The sequence below is a fragment of the Buteo buteo genome, chromosome 4, assembly GCF_964188355.1.
Source record: "Buteo buteo chromosome 4, bButBut1.hap1.1, whole genome shotgun sequence".
Lineage (NCBI taxonomy): Eukaryota > Metazoa > Chordata > Aves > Accipitriformes > Accipitridae > Buteo > Buteo buteo.
The window spans coordinates 47,478,252-47,496,730 of record NC_134174.1 but is presented as its reverse complement, the minus strand read 5'-3'; the positions used below and the strand labels follow the sequence as shown (position 1 = coordinate 47,496,730).

General features: G+C 60.3%; 1 protein-coding gene across 2 annotated transcripts in view; it reads left to right on the top strand.

Annotated features, from left to right (window-relative positions):
• Nucleotides 1-18,353, top strand: part of PSD (pleckstrin and Sec7 domain containing) — a 37,065-nt gene extending 18,712 nt beyond the window's left edge. For both annotated transcript variants that reach the window (XM_075025902.1, XM_075025904.1), the window contains 10 exons: nt 312-424; nt 1,236-1,294; nt 1,832-1,921; nt 11,704-11,747; nt 13,054-13,232; nt 14,086-14,156; nt 14,750-14,907; nt 15,252-15,396; nt 16,044-16,187; nt 16,427-18,353. In XM_075025902.1, coding sequence (XP_074882003.1) covers nt 312-424; nt 1,236-1,294; nt 1,832-1,921; nt 11,704-11,747; nt 13,054-13,232; nt 14,086-14,156; nt 14,750-14,907; nt 15,252-15,396; nt 16,044-16,187; nt 16,427-16,666 — 1,243 coding nt within the window. In that variant the 3' untranslated portion in view covers nt 16,667-18,353. The remainder of the gene's footprint in view (nt 1-311; nt 425-1,235; nt 1,295-1,831; nt 1,922-11,703; nt 11,748-13,053; nt 13,233-14,085; nt 14,157-14,749; nt 14,908-15,251; nt 15,397-16,043; nt 16,188-16,426) is intronic.
• Nucleotides 18,354-18,479: the final 126 nt, after the last annotated feature.

The window sequence follows — 18,479 nt, the reverse complement described above, 5'->3', positions numbered from 1 at the left end:
ACAGTCAGGTTCACCTAGGACTGGAATTCCAGGCCTTGAGCCCAGACCCTCCTGATGTTACCCCCACCTCCTTTCCCAGTGTAGTTCCTGGGGCTGGCTGTAGGTCTCTGCAATGTGCTGGCGGGGTATGGTGCTGTAGGCTTGGAGGGGAGTCCCGCAGCAGGTTGGGAGGGATGTGCAATGGCAGGGCTTCATCCAGCACACAGGGGGGGTCTCCAAACCAGAAAGCACAGCTCCACTCCTGTCCAGGGTGGGTTGGAGAAGCTGCTGGTGAGCTTCATGTGTGACCAACGCTGCTGCTGCTTCTTCAGGTCCTTTCTAAAGGAGTTGGCCTTGATGGGAGAGACGCAAGAGCGAGAGCGAGTCCTGGCTCATTTTTCCCAGCGCTATTACGAGTGTAATCCCAATGCCATCTCTTCGGAGGGTAAGAAACTGTGCATGTCTGTGTGTGCATATGTGTGCGTTTCAAGCGAGCCCATGCGTTCGTCATCTCGGTGAAGGTGCTCAAACTGAAACCAGAGAGCATGCTGAGAGCCTGTACTGATGCCTTAGGCGACAGCCCCAGTTATTTCCCTCAAATGACAGATGTGTCAGATTTTTTTTATTTTTTTTAAAAACTGCTCCGGTTGGATCATTCATAATTAGGGCTCAACCCATCCTTAATTCTGACCTTGAGCAGATTAGCACAAGAGGCGGAAGAAGGCCCTCCTCACCAAATAGACCACAGCCCTCAGACCCTCAGCTCAGGGAATAGCCAGGTGAGAAAACTCGGGTGCCCAGCACTCGGGGAAGCACAGACACCCACTTAGTACCGTTTCATGTCTCTGCACCTCTCCTGTGTGCAATCACGTGCTGGGTCTTCTCTGGGCTGGCTCTGGGGCAAGTGAGGTTCATGCTACCTGGCTGGCAGAGGGCTGTGCCGGTCCCACCTTGCCATGCTAGATGCTCTGCAGGATTAGCCGCAGTATCACTGCCTGGCTGAAGGAGCTGCAGGCTTGGAAGGGAGTTTGTACGCTCAGGTTTGGGACCAGCTTTAATTCAGTGGCCTCCTACCTACTCACCCACATGCTGCCAGCGCTGCACTGACTGCTGTGCGCCCCGTGTGCCTGGGGTGGGAGGAGCAGGCTCAGGGGGGCTCGGAGCCCCCATGCCCTGCCTGACATGCTGAGAGTCTGGAGCACCAGCTGTGGGGCTGAGCTGGGGGCTCTAATTCCTGTCTTGTGCTTGTGCTGCAGATGGAGCCCACACTCTCACCTGTGCTCTGATGCTACTAAACACAGATCTGCATGGACACGTAAGTTCCCACTGCCATCGGCCCCTTCTCTCTCTGCACTGTCTGACCCCGCTGCCCTGAACCATAGGTGCTGGGGGAAGAGTGAGGACTTGCAAAGACAGAGCCACGTGAGCAGGAGGCATGGGACCCTGGTCACCCCTAACATGTCTGGGGAGGAGGGAGGAGAAAGGCTGTACGAGAGGCTGGGCTGGCAAAGCCGAGAGTGGGGCTTTGGAGGAGGTGTGCTGAGCTGGAAGATGTGGAGATGGGATGAGGACAGAAAAGTGGACAGAGAGAGAAGGTGGGAGTGAGACTCCAAAACCAGCTGCTATCAGAAGTGAGTAGCACCAACTTAGAAAAAGGAGGCTATTTAAAACTCCTGGAGTCTAGGCAAAGCCAGCAGCAAGCACCTGCAAGCAGCCTCCCTGAGATCTGGCTGGTCTCTCACGCTGCTGCAGAGGTGGGGGGTCTGTTCCTGGGCTTTGGGACCTACTCCAGCCAGCATCAGTCCCTGACCCAAAGGTAACCCCCATGTTTCTCTCCCCCTGGCTCCCCCAGAACATTGGGAAGAGAATGTCCTGCTCTGACTTCATTGGCAACTTGGAGGGACTCAACGGAGGCACTGACTTCCCCAAGGAGCTGCTCAAGGTAAATTTGATCACTCTTCCTGGCCAGCCAAGCAGCAGGAACAAAAGTGAGAGCTTTGGGCAGGATCACATGGATGGCTACGTGGGATGCAATGAATGTGTCCATTCTTATGGAGGAACGGTGTTGGTCCCTTGGCTCGCAGTTTTCCTCCTGCCTTACTGAGGGGAATGTGGGCTGCCCCATTCCCCCAGGAGGATGCTGGAGCTCCAGCTGGGGTCCTGATTCCCTTGCTGCTCTTGCTGTGCCTGCATCGCAGGCAAGGTGGCACATGTAGGGGTAGCTTACTAGAGTTGGTTTGCCCAGCTGCAGCCAGAAGCTTTGTGGTGTCAGCCCCATGGTACTCGGCTCTTCCTGGCTCCCTGGAGCACTGGACCCCAAAGCTGTGGCCAGGCCCTGGGACTGGAGCCATCTCTGGTGGCAGAGGGAACATTTCCGGTGACATGGGCAAGGCATGACGATGGGGAGGGTGGGCTGGTGGTTAAAGCCCCAGAGATGGAACTTACTGCACTGGTGTGACTGGGGGACTCCTGCCTTCTCCCTGTGTGACCCAGTTCCCAGTGGGGCTTGCCCAGGACAGGCAGTGTTCAGTGAGCACCTTTGGTCTTGGACTGCTGCGCTTCTCTGGCATTGCCTGTTCTCGAGAGGGTTTTCTGAGCTGCTGTCTCCCCGTCTTGGGCCCTGGGAATAGGCTTAGCTCCCATGGACAGCAACCATTGCTGTTGGTGAAGCACTATGGTTGGTAAATACTCATAATGTGGAAGATGGGTTTCCACAGGATGCTGGAGCCACGATGGAGGGAGATAGTCGATGAAAAAAGGCAACAGAAGGTGAAAAGCTGAGCTCCCTTTTCAGCCTCTGTGGGTCTATTCCTGGCTGCGTCGCTCACCCCATCATTAAGGGGTTACCAGCAGCTCTCAATAGGGCTGTCCTCCCTCTCAGCCCACGCTTTGCCATGAAAAGGAGTTACTCAAGAAAAATTCTCCTCTAATTTTAAACCCAGCTCCAGAAAAGGCTTTAAGCACCCGACATGGAATAGAAGCATCCAAAATGAGGACCCTGAACCCCAGCCCTCCAGTGCTGCTGCACCCTGGAGCATCTGAGTTCTGCAGGCTCCTTGCCATGCCCCCTTTGCAGCTCCTGGCACTCCACGGTTGGGTAATCGCACTTCAGGCACTGCCCCATCCCCGTTAAACTTCACCCCCAAAAGTACTAGCAGTTTAAACACGTGAGATCGAGTTAGCCCATCAGATCCCAGCCAGTGGGAAATAGGGCAGAGAGGAAGTGCCACGAACCTACAGCCTTTCTCTCGTGGGTAGGGGCCAAGACCTTTGCTGGGTGCAAGGGAGTGGGGGGAGGCTGCAGCACAACCCTGCACAGCTCTGCCTGCAGCCCAGCAGCGGGGAGGCTGCTCTGCTAAAAATGGCCTGTTCCCTCTGCAGCTGCAGTGCTTCCCACCGCTGCTTTTCAGCCGCCTCTGTACAGGAGCTGTGCTGGGGAGGGGGAAGCGAAAGGCAGCATGAGGAACCACATGCAGGCCAGGCTGCAGCTCCTCGCCTGAAGCACCGTTCTGCTTCAGGGAGCCCCTGCCCCTGCAAGGGGGAGCGGGATCCTGGGGTGCGTGAGATGGGAAAAGTGCTGTTGGCCTGTGCTGGGGAGGGGGCTGGCAAGGAGTGGCGCCTGAAGGGGCTCTGCCTCTCCTGGGCAGCCTTTGCCAGGCTCAGCCAGAGAAGACACCCTCTCCCTTCTGCCCACTGCTTTTGGCTGCTTGGTGCTTTGGTCCCCACACAGGCTCAGGGGGCAGCGAAATGGGGAAAGGCTCTCCTGCTGCCCTCCCTGTGTCAGCCTGTGCTAGCCCTGTTACCCCGGGTAGAATGCTGCTTCCTCAGCGGACTTGGCTGGCAGGCCGTGCCTGGGGACTGAGGCTCCTATGCAAGCGCACCGCACAGCTGGCTGGCTAATTTTAGCACTCCAGGAGCACACGCATTTCCTAAGGGCAGCAGGGGAGGGGAAGGGCTGGCAGACTTCACAGGAGCTTCCCAAAGCTCAGGCCTGGGTCTTGGACAGCTCCAGCAGTGCAGAAGAAGGGTCCTGGGGGCTCTTCCAAGCCTGCCTGGGGAGACAGCGCAGGCTGCTACCCCACAGGCTTCAGAGCTGGAGGGCTGGGGGTGGTCCTCACCCACAGCACTCGCCACCAGGGAATGGGGACAGCAGGGCAGGACCTAGGTGGCTGCAGGGGACACAAGGCCACTATCCCCTGTGACTCTGGGAGCAGCATTGGGAACAGACCTGTGGGGACCCTGGGCACACCCCTTGTCTCTGGCTGAAGGGAGTCCCAAGATAAATGCAGCATGATGCCTGAGAGCGGGTGGCAGCTTGAGTCAGATAAGAACTTTATCTGCTACTAGATAATACATGTAAACAATCCCAGTTTTATGCAGAAGAAACGAAAACACTTGAAAGCCTGTGATTTCACAGCTGAGCACCGCGTCCCCCTCACTGGCAGTGCCTTGCTGTGCCCTGCACAGCACTGCTGCTAGAGCTAAGGCAGCGATGCCTTACCGGCACTGCTGCTGGAAACCCTTTTCTCTGGCTCTGAGGGCTCCTCTGGAGAATCATACTCGGCAGGCAGGGCTGCCCAGCTCTCCATTTCGGGTGTCCTCCCCACCGGGGCAGGGAGCCATGCTGGGGGTATAAGAACCCGTATAACAGCATGCCCGAGGGTGCCCATGTCTGCAGGCTTGGACCTGAACTCCTGTGGCCAAATGAAGGCACCTGTCCACACAGCAAGGAAGGAGGCGAAGCAGGGCATCCAGGAGTTGGTGGTATTTTGGTTAGCTCTTGAGATGTTGCTCTTCTCTTGTTGATGTGATTTTAGCCCAGGCCCCCTGGGATTTCACTCACCGTTGCTGATTGTCTATTTCAGATGTGGATTTGACCTTTACATGATTGATCACTTTGTGGAGCCTTAGTTCTTCCCCACTTTCCTTACTCTTTTAGCTTAACCTTGTGCTTTGCTGGCTGGCAGCAACACAGTATGGCCAAATCAGACCTCATTTCTCCTCAGTGCTGCTTAGCGATTACAGGAGTGAGCCAGATCTGTGCTGCCTTCCAGCCTAGGAGCCCAGAGCACTTCACAGATTTTAATGAATTAAGCTTGACAATGCAGTCGGGTCCCTGGGGGAGGAAGGTAGGATGGGCCCCCACCTTCCAGCTTGGAGGCGCAACGGCAAAGCTCAGACGCTCAGAGTGCTGGGTAAGTGATTAGCAATGTGGGAAGAAAGCCCCGGCTCCCACCTCTGAGCTGTAATCACAGGAACGCTTGCTCAGTCTAATCCCCCGGGCTATTTTTTTTTTTTGCCTGTTTCCCCTGGGGGCAATGCACTGCCCTGCCCCTGGCTCCCCTGGCTCCCCCCGGCCTCAGGGGTGGCACAGCACGTCTGATGTGCCAGGCACCCATGCCCCCTCCCTCGCAAGTTTTGCCCAGCAATCGCTATGCCAAGCAGTTAGGACAGAGTGGAAAATTTCCGCTTCTCCACTGGCCGCATCTCCTACTCAGTCAAGCCTAACTAAATTACGCATCGATCCTCATGCCTTCTGCAAGGATGCCCAGCCCTCTTCACGGGAACAGCTGCCCGGAGCACCTATGTCCTGCCCTTAACCAGCTGGGCGGCTTCAGCTACTGCTTTTTGTGGCCTGACCTCGAAAGGACGGGCAGGAGGGTTAAGCGTGGGGTAGGCACTGAAGATGGAAGATCTGAGCACAGCTCCGCTGGGCCCATCTCCTGCCAGCTCAGCCCTTTGGAGGTCCCTGGTGCGGGCTGGGCTGCTGCAGCAGCTTTGGAGCTTGCCCAGCTGGCACAGAGTGGAGGGGCCGCCTGGAGCCAGGAGGTGTCACCTCCGTCGCTGCCCCCCAGCCCCGTGAGCCCAGGAGGCTCCAGCCACCTGCTCCCGCTCTCCCTGCTGGGACGGAAAGGAGGCAGGGACGGCCAGCTGGTGCCCCGGGGACAGCTCCGGGGGCATCAGTGCCGGCGACGGTGTCCTACCGGCGCGGGGTGCTGGCCGCTGCCTCCGCGGGCCCGGCTCCACCGCTCGGCCCGGCCCGGCCCGGCTCGGCTCGGCTCGGCCCCCCTCGGCCCCGCTCGGCTCGGCTCGGCTCGGCCGGGCGCCGCGGGTCGCCATTGGCTGCGGCGGGCGGGGCGGGGCGGGGCCCCGCCTCTGTCGGGCAGCAGCCGCCGAGCCCTGCCCGGCCCGGCCCGGCTTCAACAGGCGGCGGCGGCGGAGCGGGCCGCGGCAGGCAGGGCAGGCAGGGCCGGGCAGGGCCGCCGGGCACCCCGCCGCCGCCCGCGCCGCCGCCGGCAGGATGATCGGCGTCAACAGCATCAACAGCAGCGCGGGGCGCATGCGGTCCCGCTCCATGTGCTCGGTGCGCTACGGGCGCAACTACCGCGGCGTGGAGACCTTCTGCTACGGCTGGCCCCAGCGCTCCCGCACCCTCAAGCCGGTGCTCTACACCGACCTGGTGGTCAGCCGCCTCCAGAGCCGCCGCAAGAAGAAGCCGGTAAGCGGCGGGGCCGGCGGAGCGGGGGGCGCCGCGGGGGGGATGCGCAGCGCCCTGCGCCCCGGCGGGGACACGGGCGGGCGGACGGGCGGACGGACACGGCCGGCCAGCCGACGGCCGGCCGGCCCGCCCGCCCGCTGCGAGAGCCTCAGCGCTGGCGTGGATGTAGCGAGCAGCCAGCCCCATCTCCCTCCCCTGCCTGCTTTCTGCGGAGCCGGGTGCCCATCACACCCCCTCCGCCCGAGGGTCCCCCTCTCCGACCCTGCCATCCTCCCCCCATCCCACCCCGAGCACGGGGGTAGCGGGAGCACGGCGAGACCTGGGTGACATTGCGCCGCTTACCGTGGTTTGACAGCAACGCTTGCTCGAAAACATCGCTGCGAGAAGAATCCAGGACAGAGCCGTACCGCTGGGACCAGCCCTCCAGCCTAGCATAAGTGACAAGCTCTGCGGGCTCCCCGCCAAGGGCTGCGCTGAGCCGTGCCAGCCCGGCCACGGCAGACTGGCACCCGGCTGGGGTGGCGGGGAGAGCCCGCAAGGCAGCGCAGAGGGGCAGCGCCGCAGCCCCGGCTCCCAGCCGAGCGGAGCTGGAGGGGAAGGAGCGGCTGCCTGGACACAAAAGGGCTTTTTACCGCCAAGAGCTTGCTCGCTGTGAGCCCACATCCGATCAGGAGGTGTTACGCTGGTGTGCATCGGTCCTAGGTGGGGAAAAGCGAACAGGGTGTCTCTGGGCACGTCCTACCTCGGTCGGGTGCCTGCCTCCGGCGTGGCAGCAAGAGAAGAGTCCTCACTGGCCCCTGCATTGCAGGCAGGCTGGGGCAAAGCTGGCAGGGGTACCCCAGAGCCTCCTGGGCTGCCCCCGTGGTCAAAACCAGCCCGGTGGGCTCATCAGGGCCGTGCCAAGCAGCGATGCTATCATAGCGCAGTACGGTCTGGGGGCAGCATTAAGTTGTGACGCACTCACTCAGATGGGAGCATGCAGTTGGAAGGGAGACGCTTGGTCGCTGCTTCACGTGCGGTGGGGCTGCGCTGGGAGGGATAGAGGGGTCTCCCGTCCTGGGGGTGGTAGTTGGCTGGACAAGGAATGTTTTAAAAGAGGTTGGTGCAGCTGATGATGTTGCTGAGTCAAAAGTGTGGGGCAGGGATGGGTAGCTGTCCCCCGGTGCCTGCTGTTGCTGCCTGCAGCAGGGTGGAAGGTGACACACAGGACACTGTACCTGTGGCAGCCCATCCTACAGGGAAAAAAGTCTGTCCCCAAGTCACTCTGCTCTGTGTGCACACAGGAGTCCCTCTGCAGTGGAGGGGAGGGGGGGACATGGGGTGTGCACAGCAGGGTTGGTGCGTGCCAGGTGATGAGTTGTTCTTGAGCATTGGTTGTGCATGCTGGGCAGGCAGCAGATGGGGGGGGGGGGGGCGCAAAGGTGAATTAGGGACCTGACATAGGTACCGTTCCATCTGACACACAGCCCTGATCTGACCGTGCTGTTTGTATCTGTGCAGCTGGTGGGTCTGGGTGCCTGGGGGACCTGACAGAGCTTTGTGGCTGGGTGTAGAGAAAGATATTTTGCAAAGGAAAAGTTGGGGAAAGCCAGCAATTGAGCTCTCGTATTGAAATGCTGCCAGGCACAGAGAGAGGGAGAATGACTGCAGGGAGGGTGCTTGGTGGCTGTGAAGTCTGTCTCGCAGAATGTCACACAGCCGTGGCTGGTCACAGGGCCGACAGGACGAAGGGGAGCCTTGACCTGCACAGGGCATCTTGCAGCACTGAGAGCTGAGCACTGTGTTGCTTAGCACAGGAACCAGCAGACTGGAAAGGGGACATGTTTGTAAGAGTTATGATCCATAAAACAGGCACCTCAGAAAGGGTTAAAACCTTCTACCAGATGCCTAAATTCCTGCCTTAACCCTCCTCTGTTACTTGAGTGCTGGGCTACAACCCTCGGTACAGTCCCATGTGTGCCAAAGCTCTGTCCAGGCCAGCTTGCTGCCCGGCTCCCCAAACCAGCACTCCCCTCTGGTCTCCTCTGAGCTGAGGAGCTGAAGGGGGACGTCTTCTCCCTGCCCTGCTTGCGTAGGGCTGTCCCCAGCAGGGCTGGTGCTAAGGCTGGGCTGGAGCACCAGAGCCACCTGCCTCTTGCCCAGTGCAGCCCCCCCACCCCTCCTGGAGACGTTTGCTAGAGCAGGACTCAGGGACGTCCCCTAAGCCCACTTTTGGGAGGGAGCGCGCCAAAGAAAGATGTTGTTGATTCAGTTGGAAATCCCTCTGGGACAGTATATTCCTAGGTCTCTACGGTGTTGCGAATGTCTAGGGCAGAGCTGGCTGGCTGGCCTGGCTGGCCTGGCATGCTGCAGCAGTGAGCTCATAACCCGGCGATGACAAAGAACCCCAATCACACTTCAGGTTGGCCATGGTGGCATGGGGCCAGGGCCCTGCTTTCTCTTGGGCAGTGCTTGCAAGTTCAGAGGTGCCAAGAGGTGCCGTCCTTTTGGCCCAGGAGGAATGAATCCACAGAGCAGACAGCCTGGAGAGAGGGACCTGCTGAGCGATGACACTGGTGACTCCGGTCTCTGCTGACATTGTTGTGAGTTAGGCTTCGGGAGCCTGCGCCACCTGTGCTTCCCCAGCAGAAATGGTCTGTGCACCAAAAAGCCCAGAGTTTAGTGGACTGACAGGCAGTGGTACTGCCATGGGACCAGAAAAGCAGGATGGGCTTTGTGGCTGGAGTGTATCTTCTCAGCTAGGACTTGGGCTGAGTCCACCAGCTTTGTTCCTGAGACTGGTGTCGGCTGGGGGTGGCATTTAGCCAAGCAGAGTCTTGGCAGGATTTAAGTGTAGATGTAAAGCTTTGCATTGCCTTCTCAATCCCCCCAGTCACCCTGTTTGTCTCTCACTGTCCCCCCCGCCCAGGAGTGCTGAGCAGCCCCTGCTCCCTGTCTCTGAGGTGGGGGTACTTGGCAGCTTCTGCCCACAACAGGCTTGTGAGATGCTGCCAGGACTTGTAGCAGGGCGGCTGGAACCTTTTGAAGCCACAAGGCAGTTCAGCCTTTGAAGTGTTCACCGACAGTCCCAGTGCTCAGGTTTTTGTAGTGCAGTGCTCTGCCGGCCTGTTCTCTGGCACTGTGCCATCCAGAATTACTCCTCGAGCAACTTCTGACAACAGTTCATTTACTTGGTGTTTAGCAGCAATCCTCCCACAAGCCCTGCATGGGGCTGGGGACCTGGGGGCCACAGTGCCCTCTGGTACAGTGCCTCACCCTGCCTTCCAAAATCCCCACTCAGCTGGCTCACATCTCTCTTCCTTGTGGACAGGGAGCTGACTGACCCCTCTCTCTATTGCCACTGAGCCGGGTGGAAGCCAAGCCACGCATCTCATTCTGCCTGCTCTTTCGAAGAGCTTTTCTGCAGTTTCCAGTCCCCATTTCTCTGTGACGTTTTTTCAGTCTCCTTTTTGTGACTGTTGGTTCTCAGCATCTTTCGGCTGCATCCCCAGCAGTGAGTAAGATCCCTTCCCTTCTGTTTCCCGTGGTGACTCCTTATCATCTACATTGCTCTGAAATGCGTGCTTCTCCTCCTGCTCTGCTCCCAAGTTATGTTCTGCAGGACTTTGGATTGGGTTTTTTCCTGCAGGCTCTTCTCTAGGTCTCTTTGCAACCTCTGCTCCTCTGGCCACCTCGCTGCCAGCCGGCTGGTGGGTACCCCCTGCTCACACCTCAGCATCCTGCCCCTCTGGCACTGGGTCTGCATAAATGGGGCTGGGGTCTAATTGCCTCTCAGGTGTCAGGCCATGCCCCCTCCGTGAGCCCCTTGTCTTCCCGGGAGAAAACTGAACCCTGCTTTCTGCCTGCTAGATTGGGGCAATTCCTCTGAGAAGCAAGCTGGTGCTATGCCAGCATTTCCCCGACGGGAAAGTGCAGGAGAAGCTGGGTCACCACTCCGTCCTGACCGCTGCGCCTCTCGGGGGAGTGATGGATGTCCCTTCCCCAGACATTGCTGGGCCCTGTCTGCTGGCTGGCTTTCCTGGGCCCCTGCACGCCTCCAGTTGTACTTTCTCAGCCACCAGCAAGATCTCTCAGCAGCAGTCTCCGGCCCAGTGATGGATGTTGACAGCTGCCTGAACAGCCTGTGCGAGACTTGATTATTTTCCTCTGAGGATGACGCCTTCCAGATCTTGCTCCAAAGCCCTCTGAGAGCACTGTCTTGAAACCCTCACTGGAGCCTCTCTGGCTGCAGAGCCATGCTGAGTGCTTCTGGCTTGTGCCCAGCTCAGACCGGACAAACACTTGGGAGTGGGGATCTGGAGCATCCCGCTGCAGGCAAGCTTAGCTTGTTCCTGTGCTGAGATGCAGGCAGTAGGTCCTGCCTTGCTCAACTCAGTGGTGTTTGGGTCCCCAGGGGGGGCAGGGTGCTTCGGGCTTGCTGGGGAGGGGGTAGGGACAGGCCACAGCCATCCCAAGCAGCAGCAGCCCAGCAGTAGGCAAACACCCATCCTGCCTCGACCAGCCACGAGGTTCTCTGAGGGCCTCATGAATGACAGCGTGCTGGTGTCTCTGCCAGTGCCGCGCTGAAGTCTCTCTGGAAGTCTAAGTGTGCTCCCGCAGGAGGATAACATCGCTACAGAGCGCTGGGTGCTGCCACAAACCGACCTCTACCAGCCCAGGGCAGGTAGCCGATGGCAGGGAGGTCGCTGGCTGTGGCGTGTTGTGGCACGGAGCCTGCTGGATGCCCTGGAGCAGGCTGAGGTCTCACCGAGCAGGGTGCAGACATGCACCATCGAAGTCTGGCCCAAAGGCTCGCTCTTCTGGGGCCCAGGCCTCCTGAAGGCTATCCCTTTGGCCAGCATAGGTCACCTTGGAGCAGGGAGAAGCAGCTCTCCCAAGGACTTTGAAATGTTCAGTGAGCCTCGCCATTGTGCTGCTAATGCTGTGCCACTGTCACAGGCAGGTAGAGAGGGAGGAGAGGAGAGGGGAGACAGCCAGGGCTGTCCCCAGCACCGTGCCTGGCGTGTGTGGGGGGTTGCAGGTGCCCAGAAGAAGGAGCCTGTAGGCCTGAAACAAGGTCAGCCGGCTGGCCCAGCCAGGATGGGGCTGGACCAGGATGAACTGACCTGGGGTTGCCTTAACCTCTAGTGCCGCTGAGTCAGCCTAGTGTGCCCCCTCCATCCCCCAGAGCAGCCCCCTGGCCCAGCACCACTCTCCTGCTGACAGCCCCACTCTTCTCTCTGCAGGCGCTGTATGGCTCCATCAAGAACGAGAAGCTGCAGTGGGCCATGTGAGTAACCCCCCCCAGGGGAATGCTGACGCTGGGCAGACAGTGGGGCCACGCTGCTGGTGCGGGAGGCTTCCTCACCCCTGCCGCCCTCCTCGCCAGAGCATCACCCTGCCCCAGAGGCAGCACCAGCCGTGATGCTGCAGGGCAGGTGCTCCTGCAGGGATGTGGGAGGGAGAGGGAGCTCGGGCTGGGCTGAGCTGGGGGTGCAGGCAGCAGCACCTCCATGGGGACCCTGCCCCGGCGTGCTGGGGAAGGCTGCCTGAGGTGAGTTCACCGCAGCTTTGGTGTTGCTTCATGCCTTGGTGGCCGTGCCTGGGGTGGGAGCGGACAGGCTCTGGGGGGACCGTAGCTGTGCTGGGGCCCCGCAAGGTGCCCGCACCCTCGCCCACAGCTGCCATCTCCAGCAGCAGGAGCGGCAGCGCCCGCGCTGCGGGGATTAATCAACCCGGCGGTACCGCCAGCGCTGAGCCAATGCGCTCGGGCTGCTGCCATGGAGACGCCGGCAGATGCTGAGGGGTTTAATTAGCAGCGAGCAGGTCTGAGGGAGGGGGGAGGTAGCAGCTCTGGGCTCCCACATCTTCCTGCCGGGCAGGGGGAGCGGCACTGATGCGGTCTGCCCACGGCAGCCTGCCCGCGGCGTGAGGGGCCCGTGACCTGGAGGCAGAGTGCAAGCAGGGGCCTGCCACCTCCTGCTGCAGGGGCTGCCTACGTCCTGCCCACACCTGCTCCTGCCCCAGGCTGGTGCTGCCTGCAGGCTCCCAACACCCCTTTGCTGGTGGCTCTGAGCCCCATAGTCCAACTGCTGCCCTGAAGGTGTGGGGACCATAGCCTGGGACTTTCTTTGGGGGGGTTTCCCTTCTAGACCCTCTCTCCTGCCAGGTGGGGACCTGCTAGCTCGTACACCACAGGCTGGGGGGCTGTGGTAGTGCCAAGCCCCAGGGTGCTGCTCCTCCATGGCCCTTGGCTCATCAGCCTGGCTGGCATCAGTCCCAGCTCTGTCCACAAAGGTTCCTTGCTCCCTGGGGCAGCCAGGGGCCCCACTGTGAACTGGCAGCAGATACCCCCATGCCTTGTCTTTCAAGGGGCCAGGCAGTACCGCAGCTGCCTAGAGGGGCAGGGGCATGGGGCATGGCTGGGTTTGGGATGCTCACCAATGGTGATGGGAGGCTATTCAGCCCAGTCTGCTGCTCCTGGCCTCCCTTTCAGAAGTCAGGCCTGAAAGTGGCACCGGCAAGTGGGAGGCTTGGTATTTGCTGTCCCCAGCAAGGTGACAAACCCTTTCCTCACCCAAATTTGTGCCTGGCAGAGATGAGGAGGAGCTGAGAAAGTCCCTTTCGGAGCTGGCAGACCCCAACCCGAAGTCCATCAAGCGCATCAGCAGCTGCAGTAACCCCTTTCTGGACTTTTCCCAAGATTCCAGCATCGCCACCTACAAGCATGGACTGTTAGTGCGCAAGATCCACGCTGATCCAGACTGCAAGAAAAGTAGGTGACTGGGGAGCCCACGGGAGGGACTTGGGGCAAGAGGGCACCAGTGAGCTCCAGAAACCCAACGGGGGAGCAGGGCAGGAGTCACTACGTGACATCTGACTGTAGCATCATGCCAGCCTCCAGCATCAGCCCCCTGTGCCCTGTCTGTCTGTCTGTGCCATGCATAATTCAGCCCCCAGGCTGGGGAGCCTGAAAGCCTCTCCCTGCCTGTCTGCCCCCACCGTCAGGGCTGGGCAGAGGCTGAGATGGCAGCAAGCAACAGAGCCCCTGCCCGCGGTGCTGGGAAGGGGGCAGGCAGGGAGGTGGGATGGGCTCCCTGGGGATGCAGCCCTGCCACAGGATGGTGGGGACGAAGGAAGGTGTCCTGTGGTGCCGCAAACAAGCCGCACAGCGGGCTGCCGCTGGTTGGGCGCTGCCAGGCACGTTCACCGTTTCCACTGTAAAATCTCCTTTAAGCCCTGGCCATCTAATGCCGCCTTGATCTGATTAGATGCAGCCACCCTCCAAAGCCAGCAATACCTGGCGGCCAGCACCACCTTGTCCCCGTCCCTGAGTGGGGAGGCAGCGGCAAAGCCGAGCGTGGGCGACAAGGCGGGCGGTGAGGCGGGGAGCACAGCGGTGCTGGCCCCGGGAGGCAGCAGGCAGCCCCCCTGTCACCATCTGCCAGCCACACGGCCGTCACGGGCTCAGGTGCGCGGGGACAGTCCTGGCCTGCCGCCCGTCCCCGGGGTGGGGTGACGCGCATCGTTGCAGGGCTGGCTGGAGGAGGATGGGGGGGGTGATGGATGCCTTCCCCCTGCTCGGTGCTGGGGCTGATATCTGGGCTGCTGTCTCTCCTCCCTGGCAGCACCCCGAGGGAAGCGCGGCTGGAAGCCCTTCCACGCCATCCTGAAGGGGATGATTCTCTACCTGCAGAAGGTAGGCAGCAGCGGGGCCGCCCACGTCCACGCCAGGGAGAAGGATCATTCCCAAAGCGGGGGGGGGGGGAGATCGTGGCAGTCCCCAGAGCAGTGAGAGGGGCTCCACTGCACAGCATTGCAAAGCCTGGCCTAAGCAGACTCAGCACCATGCCTGCTTGAGCCGTTGCTTGGGGCCCTGGTGGCATCCCTGTTCCCCGGGGTGCTCAGGCTCAAGCCTGGGCGGCGAAAGCGGCTGCTGGACCGAGGGTCCTGCCTGTGGGGGTTTGCCTGGGGAGAGAGGAGGCACTGGGGTCTTTGCCCTGGAAGGAGTGTGTTGGGCTGCACATCCAGTTTTCTGCAGGAACACATGCTGCCCAGCTGCAGGGCAGTGGGGAAAAGCCACTGTGCTTGCCAAGCCTGTGCACCCAGGTTGTGCAGCCTCTCCCCGTGTGTATAGCATGAGCTGGAGGCAGAGCCTGCAACAGCCTGGTGGAAGGTGATCTCCAAGCCCCACCACTGCCAGCACTTGCCTGCAGTTCCCATGGCCTTGTAGAGCTGACTCATGGTGGGGTGCATCCCTAAGCTGGCTCTGAAACACCCCGTGATTCGCAGGAGGAATATAAGCCAGGGAAGGCACTGGCGGAAGAGGAGCTGAAGAATGCTATTAGCATCCACCATTCGCTTGCCACACGGGCATCTGACTACAGCAAGCGACCCAACGTCTTCTACCTCAGGACAGCTGACTGGAGGGTATTCCTCTTCCAAGCACAGTGAGTCCCCCAGGATGACCGGCTGTGCCCCATGCTGGGGCACAGGGGCTCACCTGACTGGGGCAGAGGGTGGGATGGGTCTTAGGGCCACGTTGCTCTCTCCTTTCCTAGCTCTTTCTGGAAGGAAAGGGACCCAGTGTCAGTCCTGTGCTTTGCCCAGCTCCTCTTCTTCCCAGCCCAATGGGCTCATGATGGCCCGAGTCACTGGGGGTAGAGCCCTAGGTGCTGTGGTTGGCCAGGGCCAGGCCTGGGGGACCCAGATCTTGCCTGCAGGGCAGGTCCCTCTGCCTGCAACACAGATAGTGCCACTTAGAGCCCATCTGTGGTTTGGCCTTTCTCCCCAGGAACCCCGAACAGATGCACTCGTGGATCACGCGCATCAATGTGGTGGCAGCCATGTTCTCCGCGCCCCCTTTCCCCGCTGCCATCGGCTCCCAGAAGAAGTTTAGTCGCCCGCTGCTGCCCAGCTCCTGCACCAGGCTGTCCCAGGTGAGTTACGGCGTTGGGGAAGCCAGGAGCGTGGGACAGACACCCTGAGTCTGCTAGTGGCACTGTCCCCTTGAGGAGGGACCTATGTGGTGCCAATGCCCAGCTGCCTCCCAGAGGGGTGCAGGGCCAAAGGAGCATGGCCAGGGAGACACAGAGCAAGGGGGTGCTGAGACTGGGGGGCAGACAGCGAGGTCTTGTTCCTGGCAGCAGGGATGGGAGACAGGCGATGGAAGAGAACGTGGTCCCACACCACAGCTTGCATGGTCCTGCCAGGGCCAGGACCTTGAAAGGCGACCGGCCGGGGGGATTAGTTGGCGCTCACGCATGCCAGGGCAGTTATTCATAGAGCAGAAAGGATTAAAAAACACCACCAGCCTAGTTTTAGAGGGGATTAAATTATTCTGCTTTAAGACTGCAGCCAGCTCCCTGTGAGGCAGGAGCAGTTTGCCCCCAAGGGCCTGTGCTTTTGCCTGCCATTTAAAAAAAAAAAAAAAAAAAAAAAAGGCAAACCCAGGAGCAGAAGCTGAGATCCTGGCTGGCTCTAGGAGGGGAGAAACCTCTTCTGGCCCTAGCCAGCTCACACTGCTGGGGGGCAGAGCAGAGCAGAGGGCAGAGTGGGGCACTGACATGGTGCCACCCTTCCCCAGGAGGAGCAGGTGAAGAGCCATGAGACCAAGTTCAAGACAATGTCAGCAGAGCTGCTAGAGCATCGCTCCTCGCTGCCTGAGAAGAAGGTGAAAGGCAAGGAGTATGAGGAGCTGAAGCAGAAGGAAGAGTACCTGGAGTTTGAGGTGAGCTGGGAGACATTCCGCCCCCACCCCCAGCCCCTCTGCCCCTGCCCTCTTGGCTATCCTGAGTGGTGGGATTGCACAGTGCCACTGCCGTGCTCCAGGACCATGAGCATTCTCCCCCACCCTGGGATGCTGGCTGGGGTGGAGGGACCACAAGTATCCCCCTCCACCCCAGGATGCTGTCTGAGAGGCAGTGCCCAGCTCACCAGCACCTCTCTCTGGTGCACTGTGCTCCCCAGAAATCCCGCTACGGCACCTACGCCATGCTGCTGCGGGCCAAGCTGAAGGCTGGCTCTGAGGACCTGGCAGCGTTCGAGTCTACCCTCTTTGATGCAGCGGGCGGGGAGGAGGATGGCCTGAAAAAATCCCGCTCCAGCCCCTCGCTCAACGTGGAACCCCCTGGCATGGCCACCAAGGTGAAGCGCAATGTCTCGGAGCGTGCCGGCCGCCAGCCCCCTGGCCACCCCCAGAAGTCATAAGCGAGGGGCATCAGCCACCCTCACTGCAGCTCCGTTCCTGCCCTCCCTACACCCCTCCCCTCCCCCCCCCGCTGCCAGGGTGGAGGCCACGAGCCCGCTGAGACCCTGCAAGAGTCCATCCAGCTGCGGCATGAGCTGGGGGGGGTGACAGCCCTTTCCCGGCCACCAGCACCAGCCATGCAGGGCTGTGGCCCCTCCGCCGGAGACAGTGGCAGAGCAGGACAGTCCCTGGTCCTTGCCCATGGGAGCTGCCCACACTGTCGGCCCCACCACACTCATTCCTGCCCCTCCTTGTCCTGTGCTTGGCTGCAGGACCCAGTCCCCCTGTCTCAGCAAGGGGGAACAACTTAAACCCACCCACTGGGCTCAATTGTTTAGTGGTTTTAAAAAAAAAAGACAAGACAAAAACGCAGCAAAAGCCAGAGGCTGCTTTTCCTCCAGCTCCATTGTGCCATGGGGGGCAGACAAGGGGGACAGCCCTAGCCTGTCCCCTCTCCTGGGGCTGGTGGCCAGGGGAGCCAGGGCAATGGCACCTGGCCCCCTTGCTGCCACCCCAGCCACTTCTGCACCCTCCCCACTTTCTTACAACTTTTGAATGGTTTTTGTGATACAGTTTTGCACTTTTTAGTACCAGATCGAGCTGACCACCAGGGAGGGTTTTTTGGGGCTACTTTTGATGCTTTTTGGGAACTGTTTAAAAAAACAAACAAAACCACAAACCCAGCCATGTCCTGTAGGCACTGCACTCCGGGGGGAGGAGATTTTTACACAGACTCAGGGGGAGACCCAGCTCCCCTACCCCTGCAGCAAGCTGAGCATGGGCTCCTGCGTGTGCTGCTACCTGTTCCCCTGCCCCGCTCCGGCACCAGCAACCCTTTGGAGAGAGACAGCCCTGCGGCCGCTGGCACCAAGGAAGCAGCCTTGGGATAGCAGCACCCATTGCTGCACTTGTGGCTGCATGAGGGGCTGATGCGCTGGTGCTTCTTGATCACTCCCTGACAGCCTGGACCAGCGCCGTTTGCACTGCAGCATCGTACCCAGGGCATGTTGGGCAGCAGCATGTAAGTACTCACAGTGGGGAGGTGACCCCTGAAGTCAGGGTTGACCTGGAGCTCCCCACTGTCCTATGGGGCTGGCAAGAGCCGGAGCCAGCTTTCCTTCCCGTGCTGCTTCTCCAACGCACAGCTGGGGCCTCGGAGGCTCCCAGCAAAGCCCAGTCCGTAGCACTGGGAGGTCCTCGTGCTGCAGCGGTGGTGGGGCAGCCCCTCCTTCCTCGGCCATGGGCTCCCTCCTTGCCAAGATGAGGGGCAGGCTGGGTCAGGCCCCACCACCCCAGGGTGCGCTGGAGGATGTTCATCTGGAGTGAGGTGCTGGTGGTAGAGCGTGGCTGCAGGAGTGCCCAGGGTGCACAGGGAGGGGTCCAGGGACAGCAGAAGGGCTGTAAGCAGGGGGCTGGCACACACGCTGTTCTTGGCTGCCCAGGACCCGGCTGGTTTCAGCACTGACTTTGCGAATGTGTCAAACTTTTTATTCTGCTCTTTTGAGTCTATTGCAAAAAAAAAAAAAAAAGAAAAAAAAAAAGAAAAAAAAAGAAAAAAAAAATCCACCCTTGCCCCAGGCGGCTCGGGGAGAGAAAAACCTTTGTACAGCTTCTTCTCTCGGTTACTGAAGTAAAACTTGCTCTTCACTTCTTGTGTGCGCTGCGGTTTCTCCCCCACGGTTGGGGACAGCACTGGCATGGAGGGATGCTGAGGAGGGGCCAGCAGTTGCCTCCTTGCTGCTGGACTCCCAGCCCTAGGCAGAACTCGGGGGG